This window comes from Gymnoscopelus braueri, assembly GCF_963280865.1.
Source record: "Gymnoscopelus braueri genome assembly, chromosome: 1".
Classification (NCBI taxonomy): domain Eukaryota; kingdom Metazoa; phylum Chordata; class Actinopteri; order Myctophiformes; family Myctophidae; genus Gymnoscopelus; species Gymnoscopelus braueri.
The window spans coordinates 65,738,211-65,754,469 of NC_137603.1; the positions used below are offsets into that span (position 1 = coordinate 65,738,211).

The window sequence follows — 16,259 nt, forward strand, 5'->3', positions numbered from 1 at the left end:
ACCTAAAATGAGCCAGAACTCCACTTATTTAATTAGTACACAGAATTAGTTAAAAATATAGAAGTCTGCCAATGTTCCCCAAAAGGCAGGACAGGTTAAGGGGTGGGGGCTCAGGGACAAAGACAGCCTCTGTGACAGAGACCACACCTCACTTTGGATAACAAAAGAAGCATGTGTTTTCACCTGGACTGGAAAGCTTTTGTCCCATTGTATTCATTTCGTTTGAGGCTCCCCACCCTGTGGAGCTAGTTAACATGTCTGTGAGAGTCAGTGTCTCCCCCAGAACAGAGCTACTAGTTCAGTTAGAACATGGGTTAAACCACAATGTTACTACGATGTTATTATCTCTTGGTGAAAATATATACTGAAGTTAAAATGAACAAAAGTATTTAACTATGGCCTGTGTAGGTTTAATATAGGTAAAAGCCAGGAGAAGTAAAACGTATTCACATGAATGGATGCTGTGTCATTAAAGTCTTTTAAGTTAACTATTGTTTACAGATGAATAAGAATGTAATTCCTGGTATCATTCTAAAGTGTATGTTGTACAAAGTATTAATCTAATAACAAAACTTCATTGTGAAATATGGTTCTGTACTGAAATTAGATATTGCTGAATTGACTCCCCTGTACTGTGTGGCTTAGTTTAATATGCGCAGTAGCGGTCTGATGCTCGGCTGCGACGGACCAGCTCCTGAGTGGTGGAAAAAGAGGCAGAGGAGGAGCTCTTGTCTGAACAGCGTCTCTTTCGAATATACTGTATATAAACATGTTGTTTAGAGAGTAGCGGGGTGCTGCGTTCCTGGACCCTTGCAGTCACCATTCTGGATTCTCCTTGTCGACAAATAAAGAAAGGAGAGAATTAACCTTATCACCTTGGATTTGATGTCTCCTTTGTCCTAACATTCTCACTAAAGGCTTGCTTTGCTCCACGGCTTTAATCCACGGTGTTGCCACACAGATTATACATCACCTGTGAAAAAGGAGATCACACAGATGATACAGTTTCACGCAAATAGCTGAAAAATCCTGGGTTTAAGTGTTTTTCAAACTGCTCAAAATTGCAGACAATCTAAGGGCGGAGCTTACTGGTTAACGTGATACATGTGTTCCTCATGAGTCAAGGCACATGTGTAAGCAGGTTTAATGGCTGTCGGCCAAACGAGGCATGACTTTTGCCTGTTTAAAGTTTGCATTTAAAAAAAATCGCTATAGCGCCCCCCTTTGACCAATTGGAGTAAGATTGGTTTCAGTGATATTTGGAATGACCCTCAACATTACCGCAAAGTTTCAAAGAAATGTGAGTCTGCATGTATGTGTTAGGGGCAGATGAATAATTGTCATAAAACTGCAATATTCATTGGCTCATTAAAGCTTCATTTTTTCACTTATGGAAAATCTTTGCTGCTTGTTTGTCGGCATAGGTCCAAAGTTCATGTGTAAAACTTTTCGTGCAGATTACTAAAAAATCCCAGGAGGAGATAGGTTTTAACTGTTTTTCATATAATTCAAAATGGTGGGAGATCTAAAGGTCAGAGGTCAAAAGTCAGAGTGTGAAAGTTGTTCATCATGAGTAGACGCATGTGTGTATTGAAGTTTCATGGCTGTAGGTCAAACAGGGCATGAGTTGTACCTGTTCAAAGTTGGCATTTTGCTATAGCGCCACCTTTTGACGAAAGATTGTGAGAATTATTTCTTGATAGTTTTTCATGACCATCTACCATATGGCCAAGTTTCGTAAAAAGCGTATGCACGGTTCAGCCAGAACTGCGAAAAGTGGCAGAAGAAAAAAGAGGGCAACATTAAAACAGGTCCAGAGCTGAGCTCTGGCCCCGTAATGACCCACCTACCAGAGCCAGATAGACAGAGTGAGAGAAACAGACAGCTCAACCTATTGCCATTGACAGGAATCAAACTCTCAACCTTCAGACTCACAGGCTGAGACACTACCTGTAGTGCTATAGCTTCATCCAGGCTGAAGTTGTCTGTTGAAGATCATAAACTTTTGCCTTCTGTCATGAACCAAGCCCCTGTTTCACTAACACTAAGATCACTCGTTCACAAAACATTTACCAATAGAGAAATTGTATGTCTCCTCGAAACCGAAACCAGTGAAAGCAGCCGATCTACAAGCTCACAAAACGTTGCTATCTGAAAAGTTGTGAGATTGTAGATCGGCTATTTTCACAATGAAGTACGTCATACATTGAAAAAACATACTCTCAAATAAGCATTTCATGTTATCTTTACCGTTTGCACATGTATTCATTGATACAGTCATGTTTTTTGCAATTTAACTTAAATGAGTCTGCATCATCTGAGGCTTGAACTGGCAACCTTCAGGTTGTGAGGCACGCGTTTAAGGGAGAAGCCATTGGACCAACAGACAGAAACCTGTGAAAAAGGAGATCGCTCAGATGATACAGTTTCACGCAAATAGCTGGAAAATCCTGGGTTTAAGTGTTTTTCAAACTGCTCAAAATTGCGGACAATCTAAGGGCGGAGCTTACTGGTCAACGTGATACATGTGTTCCTCATGAGTCAAGGCACATGTGTAAGCAGGTTTAATGGCTGTCGGCCAAACGAGACATGACTTTTGCCTGTTTAAAGTTTGCATTTTCAAAAAATCGCTATAGCGCCCCCCTTTGACCAATTGGAGTAAGATTGGTTTCAGTGATATTTGAAATGACCCTCAACATTACCGCAAAGTTTCAAAGAAATGTGAGTCTGCATGTATGTGTTAGGGGCAGATGAATAATTATCATAAAACTGCAATATTCATTGGCTCATTAAAGCTTCATTTTTTCACTTATGGAAAATCTTTTGCATCAGTTTTTCGGCATAGGTTCAAAGTTCATGTGTAAAACGTTTCGTGCAGATTACTAAAAAATCCCAGGAGGAGATAGGTTTTAACTGTTTTTCATATTATTCAAAATGGTGGGAGATCTAAAGGTCAGAGGTCAAAAGTCAGAGTGTGAAAGTTGTTGATCATGAGTAGACGCATATGTATATTGAAGTTTCATGGCTGTAGGTCAAACAGGGCATGAGTTGTACCTGTTCAAAGTTGGCATTTTCAATTGAGTGCTATAGCGCCACCTTTTGACGAAAGATTGTGAGAATTATTTCTTGATAGTTTTTCATGACCATCTACCATATGGCCAAGTTTCGTAAAAAGCGTATGCACTAAGGGGGAGAAGAAAAAAGAGGGGAACATTAAAACAGGTCCAGAGCTGAGAGCTCTGGCCCCGTAATAAAACATTGTGATACACATCACTTGAAGCTGCTCCCCTGAGAAGGGGACAAGGCTACACTACTGTAACCTCGTACTAGCATTGAAAAGGAGAGACATAGAGACAGAGAGAGAGCACAAGAGATGAAATTACACTTTATGACACCTCATTGCACTTTATGACACCTACTCTTCACAGATAAGTAGATCCAAACAGACAGACAGACAGACAGACAGACAGACAGACAGACATGTGTACACAGATGGGTAGCCTCCGAGAGCCAACTTCTAGCAAAAAGGTGTGAAAAACCATTGGATTGGGTAAGAGCAATGATGGGAGGGAGGGATGGGGCTAGTGGAATCCCCCTGTCCTAGTTTTTTATTACAAAACCCTTGTCTCATCAGAGCTTGTAGATCTGCTGATTTTCGGAGCATTTTTGAAAATGTGTCTGTACCACCCTTATAACAACACTGTAACACTGTAAGAGTAACATTAAAACACAATAAAATTAATGTCGCTGGTTCATGGTTGGAGTTATTTACTGATCCAGTTTAATAAAAACAGCAACATTTTAAACTTAGACCAACTTAAAACACTGTGTTTGGCATATAATACGTATTATAAACTACACATGAGGATTTATAAAACATGTGCAGTCATATTTTATTATTAATGAGAGATTGCTAGATTATTGTATGTATGCGTGCAGTACCAACTATGACCAATAGTGTTCTATGAGGGAGGGGGGTAGTGGGAGACCCCCCCTCTAACTAGCTTTAATTATGACACCTCCCGTTCAGACACTACTGTGGGCCCAATAAAACAAGCTCTAACACGTACGTGCGAAAAAGCCCTCAGCTTGTAGATCAGCTATTTTTTCTAATAGCCTTGATATAAAATAAGGCTATAGTGGTTAATGTATGTTTTATAATGTAATCATTTATATTTGCAAAGTATCTAGTAACTTTTCAAGTTAAGTTTTAAAAATAATTGTAGTGGAGTAAAAATAAAACAAAACTACACTATGTGTGGTTGCAGCTGTGGGGCACCCCAATAAAACAAGCTATAACACCATAGGTGTGAAAATGCCGCTGTCAGAGGGACAACCGGCCCTGTATCCCTAGGTACTTCCAACCATTGGTTGGAAATAATCACCCAGCATGCAATTGTGAAATTTAGCTGTGTATTCTGCTCTTCTAAAACCATGCGTCATACTGGTAGTGACTAGAGCCATATTACAGCATCTCCCCTCTGTTACACTGAACTCAAGTCTATGTTCTGGGCCCCCATGGGGGGCTAAGTCAGACTCCACCTTTAACTACCATCGCTACGGCCGCTGTTCAAAGAATATTATATATAATTAGTGTTAATTCATTTGTAGAAAAACAAATGAAAAAAAATAGATCTATAAGGGTCCATTTGGTTACCAACTCTCCATCATTTAACTGTGGACCCCCTGGAACCCCTATCAAGGACCCCTGATGGTCCCATGTTTTGGTATTGCACTATGCATTGTGTCATTATGCTAACGCTATTAGCATATTAGCATATTAGCATATTAGCTTAGCATGTTATCCCCTATGGGTAAGTTTTGGTATTGCACTGTACATTGTGATGTCATGCTAACGCTATTAGCATATTAGCATATTAGCATATTAGCATATTAGCATATTAGCATATTAGCTTAGCATGTTATCCCCTATGGGTAGGTTTTGGTATTGCACTGTGCCCTGTGACAACACCGATTTTAATTAAATTGACTGAGTAATGAAATAATCAATCTGAAATTATTAATTATGGATTATGGATTATGGACTGTCAAACATGCCGAGAATGTGAGGAATGTCAAACATGTCAGGAATGTGCTCAACAGCGCCACTATTTCCACTAGCGGTAGGGTCAGGTACTGGAAAGTGACCTGTGACGTCACACATATTAGCCTGTGGAATGTCAAGAATGGAATGTGAGGAATGTGAGGAATGTGAGGAATGTGAGGAATGTGAGGAATTTCAGGAATGTCAGGAATGTGCTCAACAGCGCCACTATTTCCCCTAGCGGTAGAAATGTGTATTAGAACAACGCCCTACTATACTACTTTGGTAGAGTGTCATCCACGCTACTTGCCAAATGTCATCTTCTGCTCGCCATCCCCAGCTGGCAGGGCTCTCTGTATGCATTTGACATACAGTTGCCTGGCTTCAGACACGGGCAACTTGATAAGTGGCATGCTTCACATGATGTGCAAGAGATGCAGTACAGTACAGTACAGTACTGTGCTGTACAGTACAATAGCAATACAGCACAGTACAGTACAGTACTGTACAATAGCAATACAGCACAGCACAGTACTGTGCTGTACAATAACAGAACAGTACAGTAGAGTAAAGTACAGTGCTGTACAATAACAGCACAGTCCTGTTTTGTAATGTGTTAGTTTGTCGCCGGCAGCCATTTTGGAAAATGGCAGCCATATCGGGGTTTTTTTGGGTGGCTAACAGGGGGAGGAGGTGGGGGGGAGTCAAAACTATATTCTGATGCCAAAATAATCCAAATTGGATTATCCAATCCCAATCCAGGTCAAAAACCACATAGCATGTCTTTCGCCGGCAGCCATTTTGGAAAATGGCAGCCATATTGTTTTTTTTGCTTGGCTAACAGGCTTTTGTGAAAAAGTAGGTCCAGAAGAAACTTTGTGGAAAATTTGGCGCTTGTATCACAAAGTGAACGATCGGGTCACTAACAGCGCTGGCTAATGTGCTGCCAAAATTATCTGATGATAACATGAATAGTATATATACAGCTTTGAACCAGAGCCAACCTTTAGCTGTGTGCCATACGTCAAACTGATGTTCGATCTCCGGGTGTTCAACTCTCATCAGCTTTCTGACCGAGGGAGAGCGGTCTGTAGCGATCACGTCCACATGCAACCCCATACCAAGCAGCTCTGTAAGTAACAACACAATGTTACACTATGTTCTGAAACAGACCATCCTGCTGTGAACATTTCAAAACATCAAAATTACCTGAACCAGTTTCAGGAAGACTCGTGCCAAGAGTCCTCTCCTCTGTTGCTGGTATATGTCCTCAATGGCAGGGTGAAGATAGGCCTTTTGAAGTTCATGGAAGGTTGTGGCACCAAACATGTGCAGTCTCATGGCCTTTGCCCACGCTGAAAGCTCAGTGAAGCTGCCCCCCGTGAAAACAACTGCTCCAGCAACTTAAGTGGACCTCTGCCATGCCCCTGACATCCGGCGATGACCTCCAGGTGTCTGTGTGCCCGTCAGTGCACCGCCACTTGATGTTCAGCTGTGCACCAATATAGTGTTTCTGCACATCAGTGTCTGGGATAGATTTTCCACACACCTGGCAGAATTTGAAGAGGGACATTATCCTCTCCTCATCCACGAGCACCTTCCCATCCTTGAGCACCTTCCCATTCAATGCCTCCTCCTCCACCTCTTCCTCCTCCTCCCCGCAAGATGATCATCGTCTCAGGCTCGTAGCTCTCATCCCCCAGGTCATCAGCCTCCACACTAGTCTGAGAAGACGTCTCAACTTCACTGGAAAGTTGTCCTGCGGTCTGAATGAAAAACATGACTTGAAAGCAATCTCTTTCATATGGAACTATGATTGTATTCAAATGAGAACATTCCAGATGTTCACTTCAACATTTGCAAACTTTTCATTGCATATTTTCTATGGCGCTAGAAGTGGATGACACCTGAGTAAAGTCGTTTTTCAAACAGCTACGCGAACTTACAGATTGACTTGGCCCTGGCACTGCCAATGGAACAATGTTCAGCAACGTTGACGGTTCCTCTGTCTGGATGAGAGTAGATGTTATGTCCAAAAAAAAACATGAACTATTACTACATTCAAACATTTGGACAGCTGTGTGAGGCCTGGTGAGGAATGATTTAGCGGTGCAACATTTTATCACACATTCTGTTGTCCAAGCAATATACAAATTAGTTATATTTGGTATTATATTAGTTTAACTAGTTTTTCTTTTCCTGATCATGTTGCTAATGCTATGAAGAATTTCACACTCTTACTTCACTGTAAACTGTGGTGTGACAAAGTGCATTCTGAAGTGTAAGATCAGAGTAAATGGCATGACACTAGTCAGCAAATGGAGATGTAATGGAGTGCAAATAAAATCACGTGCTGTAAAACATCTGGCCCCCAGATATGTGGCCAGGTTGTAGGGGAGGTATTATTGAACTATTTTCAAACGTTGTAAAGCGAATTTGAAAGGAGCTTCTTCTTCTTTCGTGTGTCATCATCAGATGTCCAGTTCAGTAGTGTACAGCCACGCCCTCGTCTCAGGTCCCACATCGAAGAGGCCGGCCTCCGAGGGTGGTTTATACAGGGGACAGACTGTGATTATGTGCTCAGCGGTCTGCTCCGGCTCCCCACACTCGCATGCTGCTTCGTCCGCCAGGCCCCACTTCCTCATGGATGTTTTGAAGCATCCGACCCCCGTTCGCAGGCGGTTCAGCAGGGTCCATTGCCGGCGTGGCAGTTCCTCTCCTTTAATGCCACCTCCCGGGATGTAACGGTGGATGCGTGTGGGCCCGCATCCTGCTTCCAGGCTGCCGCCAGCCATGCCTCTGTAGACAGGTCCTCAGGGATGGACCTGAGCAGCTCTTGTACCGCCTTGTTGTACGGGTGGCGGGACTTGAGCCTATCTAGAGGCAACACTGTTGTGGTGGTGTTGTGCAGGATATGCCAGTCATGTCTACGGGCTTTCCTTGCAAGGGCGATGGTAGCAGCCTCTCGTCGGAGGCCGGCCGGGGCAATTCCCGCTAGTACTGGCAGGTGGAATACAGGGGTGGGCTTCAGGCAGCCAGTTATGGTCCGAAGAGCGTTGTTTATGGCAACGTCGACCTTCCTGGCATGTGGGCTTCTGCACCAGGCTGGGGCACAGTACTCAGCTGCAGAGAAGACCAGGGCTTGCGTGGAGATTCAAAGCACCTTGGCAGATGCACCCCAGCTGGTACCGGCGAGACGTCGGATTAGTGAGACCCTTGATGACACTTTGGCTGTCACTTCTTCAAGGTGTTGTTTGAAGGAAAGTGTCCTGTCCAGACGTACACCACGGTACCGCGGGGCTTGCTGGAACTCCAGGCGCTTGTTGTTGACTAATCTCTCAAGAACAGCTTCTGCACTGCGTTGGAATCTGTCGGGGAGGTTCGTCATAACGAGTGCGCATTCAGATCAGGAAGTAGGCCGCGCTTTACCCAATCACATGTAGTGGGCGGGATTCACATGTCCGTCGATCTTTCCCCCTCGAAACAAACCGAAACTAATTTAACAATAGCGTCCGCGGAGCAGACAAAACCACGGAAATATATTCACATTTTAACTTACTCTTTCATCATAGAAACAAGTGGGCTTATAACCAAAACGATCCATGTTCTCTGGGAGAAGTGGTGTTAGTGTTCCGTGTAGAAATATTGTTAGTGGGAATGAAAACATAGTCGCACCAACCGGAAGTGATGCGCTGAAGGCGCATCACAAACACCGGTTTCCTTGTGCTCTGGTGTTACGTTATCGTCCGCCCAGAGCCAACAGACATAGAACAAACAGCAGAGGGCGCTGTTTTTCATTTTCAGTTGGCGATGGGTTCCCAGATTGGTTGTTGACAAATACTTCCAGTTCCCTTCTTGCTTCGCGGTTGTTGAGGTGGTAAGCAGCTGACACTGTCTTGCAAATGCTGAGCTGTAGGCGCCACTTGCGCAAATAGGCTTCAAGGATACCCATATCCTGGTTCAGGCCGACTTCCATCGCCACCCATGTTGGTCGTCGCATCATGATGGCCAGGTCATCAGCGTAGCCATATTTCCGGGATGTTGTCTCCGGTGGATCGTGGATGTATATGTTGAACAACATCGGTGCGAGGACAGACCCCTGCGGAACGCCATTCCTCAGCCTCCTGAGCCTACTGCATTGTCCATCACTGGTCTTTAAGGTGAAGCTGCGGTTCGTCAGCATCTCCATGATGAACTTGACCATATGCCGGTCGGGGATGGTGTTCAGTAGCTTCAGGTGGAGTCCACGGTGCCAGACGGTGTCATAGGCAGCTGTAAGATCCAGCAACACTACTCCAGCCTTCTCTTTTAACTGAAAGCTGTCCTCAATATCTTGAGTGAGCAGTGTCACCTGGTCGACCGTTGACCGTCCACGACGGAAACCGGCCTGTTCCCGTGGGAGTTGTGGCTCCACTACTGGCTAGATGCGGCTGTGAATCATCCTCTCCAAGATCTTGAATGGGACGCAGAGCAGTGAGATGGGTCTGTAGGATTTAGGGTCCTCAGCAGGTTTGTTTGGCTTTGGAAGGGCTATGACCGCAGCACGGCGCCAGATCTTTGGGAGCCTGGACCTCCGGAAGCATGCTGAGTAGAACGAGCAGAGCCATGCAGATGTGTTTGCACTCTGGTGGGTCACAAACTCAGGGTGGATGTAATCATGGCCTGGTGCCTTCCCTTGTTTGAGTTTGTCCATGGCCGCCTGGAGCTCAGCTGTTGTGAAGTCTCCTGACATGTTAGCATCCACACTGGCTGCCCTACATAAGGAGGATACCTCGTGTGATGTTGTGCGGGCAAAGTTTTTATCTGCATCCGGGAAGCAGCCGTTCTTAAGGAGCTGGGACGCGATGGCATTGGCTGTTATTGGGCACTTGGGGGCCGATGGTGTTCTGCCTGTCAGTTGGTTAATTGTCCGCCACGCCTTGGGGCTAGAGTGGGTGAAGTCGATTGACTCCACAACTTCGGTCCACCTTGACCTTCGGGTGGCGTCCAGCTTCTGCAGGAGAGCCGTTGCAGACTCATCCACTTCTTCCCTGGAGCTTGCCTGCTGGTGGACATGCAGGAGGTGGCTACACTCTTCATCCCAGCCCGGGATGTAGTTTGCGTTAAAGCCACGGGGGATGGTTTTCCTTGCTGCCCCAAGGAGTACTTCGCAGTAGGCTGAATACCCGGCATCCACATCGGAAGTGTCTGGGTCTGGGAGGCAGACTGATTTTCTTTCTGTCTCCTCAGTGAATGACTGCCAGTTTGCCTTCCGAAAGTTCCATCTTCTGACGGGTTTCCCTGCTACAGGCTGCACCAGAGACGGAACTTTTATAATGGATGGCCGATGGTGTGAGCGGGGGAACCTTTCCAGAACTCGTCTCTCCGGCTTTTGGGCCGTGTGACACACAGCAAAGGCCAGGTCCGGGTTGGTATGGGTATTCCAGCGTGCGGAAAAGAAGCTTGGGGGTTCTTTCGGGTCAAACAGCAGCAACGCATTGGCGCTGGAGGCCCATTGTCTCTCCATTTGGTGATGTATGGCTGTAACCCCAATCTGTGTGTTGGCAGTTGAAGTCCCCTGCATAGATGGCGGGTGCAGGTGCCAGCGGGAGTGATGCCATGGTCAGCGTTGATGGTGGGGGCTTGTAGACATTGACTACCGATGTGGCCTGCACTTTAGTAGACAGCCACTCGATGCTCGAGCCTGGTGGAGATTGGCCAGTGGCTGTCCAGCCAAGGTCATTCCTAACAAAGGTTGCAAGTCCATGCTGTTTGCTGTGGGTGGACCCAGCAAGTTGGAATCCGGGCAGTTTGAGGATGTTATCACTGTCACAGTGTGTCTCCTGAAGGCAGACAGCTGCTACTTTGTGGGAGTCAGCGAGGTGGTGAGTGACTTCCAGTTTGGCGGTGGTGAGGCCCTCTACGTTGATCTGGAGCACTGACAGAACCTGGCACTCGATGGTCGGGATGGCCACCCGTCCTGATGTGGACGTGCAGTGTCCCTCCGGCCTCTTGGAACCCGGTCTGCCAGCTGGGTGATGACTGGTTGTCGACATTAGTTTCGCAAGCTGGTCTTGCACCATTTCTTGCTACTCACAGAGGAGGCCACGTGAAGGCTGTCGTCATCTCCTCCAGAAAGGAGCTGGCCTTTTCCTACAGATGTACAAACAAAAGGTACAAAAGGTTTACATTTGGGTTTTTGACAGCATGTATTGAAAAAGACGTTTGGGAATAGGTAAAAATGAAAATAAAAACCAGAAACAAACAACTCAGATGGGCAAGGAAATATTACACCAGGCAACTTCGACACATGCAATAATAACGATAGCCATTTATATACCCATTGTTATGCTACGCGTAGCTATGTTTGCTCAATGTACTCAGATATAACCATGGATCACACGATGGTCGTGAAGTCATCTACATAAACATTCACATATAAAGTGCTTACCCCATTGCCACGGATGTTACAATATACATCGGGCGGGTCTAAGTACCCGTATCTTCCGTATTGTTCAATAAAAAGCATTTTAATCTGATCGGTGGCCATTTTTTCTTAATTTCCTCCATGCTTTCAACTATGCAACCCTATCGGTTGGGAGTTGTGTTGCACTCTGATACATTATAATAACTCTATGATAAAATGGCTGCCGATCGGATGAAAATGCTTTTTATTGAACAATACGTAAGATACGGGTACTTCTGGGGGCCCGTACATAATTGTAACATCCGTGGCCATGAGGTAAGCACTTTATATTTTAAATCTGAACGTTTATGTAGATGTACGGGTTGTAAATGCAGAAAGTACCAAAAACAGTTTGAATTTGCGCCATGACGCTCGTGACAGACGAACATCATGCGAACCATATGGCTAGTTTCAGGGCTATACTAAGGTATTACCGTGATCCGATCAAAACAAAACAGTGCTATCACTATTACAGTAACTTGGTATACCTGTGTTCGACTCCTTTACGCAGGCGGAGATCCGACTGACTAACCTGACTCAGCCAGATGAGGGCGGTATTGAGTTTCAATACACACCCTGATCTGGAATATCTCAGGGAGTTAAGCTGCCCGGTCTCTGCGCGTGCGAACCAATCAGCGGCTGCTAGGGGCGGGATCATCCAATCACCAGCCAGGTAGCTTGAAAAAATTAAACGCTGTCTGTCATCGATTCTGCGACCGAAGTCTCAGATGGACACACACACACACACACACACAAACACACACACACACACACACACACTCACACGCACCAGAATCTGTGGTCTGTTACTGAAACATTTCCACAATCTTCTCTTCATCTGTGAATCTCTATGTCTAGATCAGGGGTCTTCAACAGGGGGTCCGGGACCCCTAGGGGGTCCTCAGAGGTACTACAGGGGGTCCACCAAATCATTGTGAGATAGGAACTTAGTTTTTTTACATTTGAACTTGAACCCTAGCATCCCTATTCTAAGGAAAACTTTAGCCGAAAATAGCCGATCTACAAGCTCACAACGCCTCACGCTGTGCGCTTGAAGATCGGCTATTTTTGACAAAGAGAGGGGGAAAAGTACAGAGTGAAAGTTTACTAAGTATTGACGGTTTAAGTGGTTATGAATGTCTGAAAATACACATTAACATGAATCCAACATCTATAAAAAAAAGCTTTAATCTGCAACACAATTTTATGCACTATAGTGGGGGTCCCTGCTTCATCTCTCTCTCAGAGAGGGGGTCGTTGGGCTGAAAACGTTGAAGACCACTGGTCTAGATAACAAACAAAAAAAACATTTCTATCAGCCACTCAGCCACTACACCTGTGGCCTTCTGACACCTCATTGCATAAAATAAGGTATAATCTAGGATGCGTAACATCTCACCCCGACCATCACAACTTTTTCATCAGCTGACGGATAAGATGAAGAAAGAAAGAAAGAAAGAAAGAAAGAAAGAAAGAAAGAAAGAAAGAAAGGAAAGAAATCCATTTGAGTGTATTTTATATAAAAAATCCAATCTTGATTACTTTATGTCAAACAAAAGTGTAATGTTACATCAGCAGATAATTTAAACAAATACTATCATGACATCTTCCTGTCACAGGGCTGTGATTCATTAAGGTAGACACTAGAGTGCAGTGCTATCTCACCTTTAAAACTAAGCAGTAGACAAAATATATATCTGAAAACATTTGAGGTGAGAAATAGGCAACACAATGACATACACTTGATTCAGCATCATCACTGCCTGAATTAAATGTATTGATGTTATTTATAATGAAACAATTATGTTTTAATTATAGTGTGTTTTGCTCTGGTAATCCATTCTAAATCTACCCCTCCAGTGGGATCAAGATCAAACTGATTCTAATCCTATGTTTTAGTTTTGAACTACCCTGTTTGAAGATTAGGCGGGTAGGCGGGTTTGTGAACTGTCCACAGCCCTCCTCTGACACACAGAGTGAGAAGACAAAAACAGTACCATATTATAATGAACATTAGTGAGGACCAATTATACGAAGATTAAAAAAGAAAAACGTGCATTACAGATACAACTGACAGTGTTACTGTGGTCTCTTAGTAATGTTAACATTATTATTTAAAAAATACTTTAGTAATAGTAGTACTTGATTCTCTCAGTCTAGAGATTAATAACATATGAAGGTCATATTAACAATATGTGCCAGATCCACTCATATTTTCCACTTAAGTAAAAGTATAGCAATACCACAATATAGAAATACTCTGTTTCAAGTATTGTATGAAAATAGGTTGAAAATGGGAGAAGTGGCCTATTAAGTATAAATTATTGATTTAATAATTCCACTGTGCTAAGGCTGCCAAGTATTACTTTGTAGAGGATAGACAAAGAATAAATCACAAACACCTCACATCAAAACAAAACATATACAAGCACATTTGACCATTTCTACCTTTATTATGTCATCAACACAAATCCAGATAGTATAAACGAAGATAGGTATAAAACATAAACAAATAAAGGAACTGTGTGATACAGTCTTTTGATATGCTATAACTACAGTTACAGTATACTTTAATCACTTAAAACCCTACACAGTTGATCTATAAGCTTGTGGCTATTTTTTAAAGCAAATTCTTTACTTTCTGCAAGTTCAAATGCCAGTTCAAATGCCCCCCCATGGTCTATAGTGCCACCTGTCACTCTCACCTCAAAACATATGTTTTGACACAATACCTTTGTGTAATCAGATTTTAAGCTTCCACACTCTTCAAACAATAAGAAACAGTTCTGAGAAGAAAAAAAACCATATATTTTAAACAAATTAAGTCAGTATACATGAATATTTGCATATTTCATGTGTTTTGATACTACTGTAATAATAAAGTTTTTTTCCAGTTCTCTTAAAGGACTTTTTTTTGTTTTTTTTACAAACAAGAGTTATTTTATTAGTTTGTAATGATAATGTTGTGATATGTGATAATGATAGTGTTACAATTGATCCAGTTATTGCTTTCGGGGCATTCGAGTAATTGGTAAATATGCAATTTTTTACTCAATAAGCCGGCTATTTTTTGTCTCCACAAGGCCGAAGGCATGAAGGCCAGAGCAAAAAATGTTCACATCGGCCTGTTATAGCACCACCAGGAGGCCGATATTTGCGAAACAAATGTTTTGATATGACTCCTACAGATTTTGTCCAAACATCACGCAAATTAGTACACATTAACTCTATAGGCATGTGATCAAGACAGATCTGTCCTATTTTTCATATTCCATCCTGATTGGCTAAGATGGGCTTTCAAAGTTTGCAGGAGTGGCCCGTTTTGTACAAAATGCCTCAAATCATGAACACAGCGTCCGATTGTCGTGAAACTTTGCACGCACATTCCCTCTAGCCCAAGGAAGAATTGCCATGGAATCCAGGGAACATTTTTTATTGATTGTACATATCCTACAGTTCAAGAGTTAAAGGCCAAAACGTGAATCTGCCTGTTATAGTGCCAACATCAGGCCAATTTGAAAAATGTAGGCTGGCATGTCTTCCTTAACATTTTAACATCCATCTTTTAATCATTGTCATTACAACTACAAAACCTTGTTGTAAAAAAACAAAGTTGTCCTTTAAATAATATCTATACCAGAGCATGTTAGATCATCATGGCATACATGCATACATACGTACAGACAGACAGACAGACAGACAGACAGACAGACAGACAGACAGACAGACAGACAGAGTGTACAAATGGAATTGAAATAAGGCCACACTGTAAAAAATCTGCCTCCAATAACAGTAAAAAGCCTACTTGTTTTAATTTTGCTTGTCTTCATTACAAAATTGCACAGACCCGGAAATTACTTATTTAGCATTAGACACCTTTAGTAAGTATCTTTAATAACAGGTTAAAATATAGCCCCTCTATCTGCCCCAAAATAATATGCCCCAAAAGTCAATGTTTCCAAGTTGTTAGCAACATGTAGTGTATCAGATTCCTTAGCAATTATTCTGTCAAGGAATCGAGAAGCACGTTTTCTTTTCAAAAATATTTTAGAAAATAATTTACTTCATCAAAACTATGCCCTATGTTATACTTTGTCTCCAACGGCTTCGTGTAAATAGTGAAAATAGACCATCTACAAGCTCACAGATCTGAGATGTGTGAGCTTGTAGATCTTCTACTTTCACTAGGGTTTTTGTACATTACATTGATTAGTTAGATTAACTGTTGACAATAAGGTGAACATTGTGATGTTTATGAGATCTACATCTCCTCTTCTGCGTCCAGCAGAACTCTCTTGTCGTCTGCTCTGGTCTTCTTGCTAATGTAGCCGATGAGAAAGGCCAGCACTGCTACTGCTGCAATGAAAGCACTGGCAAAGAACACAGTGCTGACTTTACTGCTGAGAACAACCAGGACGGCTTCATCTGCTGCTGGTGCTGCTGCTGCTGCTGCTGCTGGTGCCCTGGGTTCTGGAGAATATGGTGGAGAATCCACTGAAAATATATATGAAACACACGTTAGATTATGATACTGTAGACAGACAGACAGACAGACATACAGACAGACAGACAGACAGACAGACAGACAGACAGACAGACTTGAATGGGGTATTTCACTTGTGCACCTCAAACCATTTTTAAGTTGCTCGATTCAATATTTAAATATTTGATATTAATTTGGTCAGACACAACCCTCTGTGTAAGTATGTGACTGATATTGTCCTTCTAATGTGTGTTGAGGCTGTGTAATTTCAATTTCTTTCTGTCTGA

The 16,259-nt window shown here is 43.1% G+C and overlaps 1 protein-coding gene across 1 annotated transcript in view; it reads right to left on the reverse strand.

Annotated features, from left to right (window-relative positions):
• Positions 1-13,912: 13,912 nt before the first annotated feature.
• The window catches only part of LOC308083344 (uncharacterized protein), a 29,223-nt gene continuing 26,876 nt past the window's right edge, over positions 13,913-16,259 (reverse strand). The window contains exon 15 of the mRNA XM_080425638.1: positions 13,913-15,983. Within this exon, the coding sequence (XP_080281764.1) occupies positions 15,751-15,983 (233 nt within the window). The 3' untranslated portion in view covers positions 13,913-15,750. The remainder of the gene's footprint in view (positions 15,984-16,259) is intronic.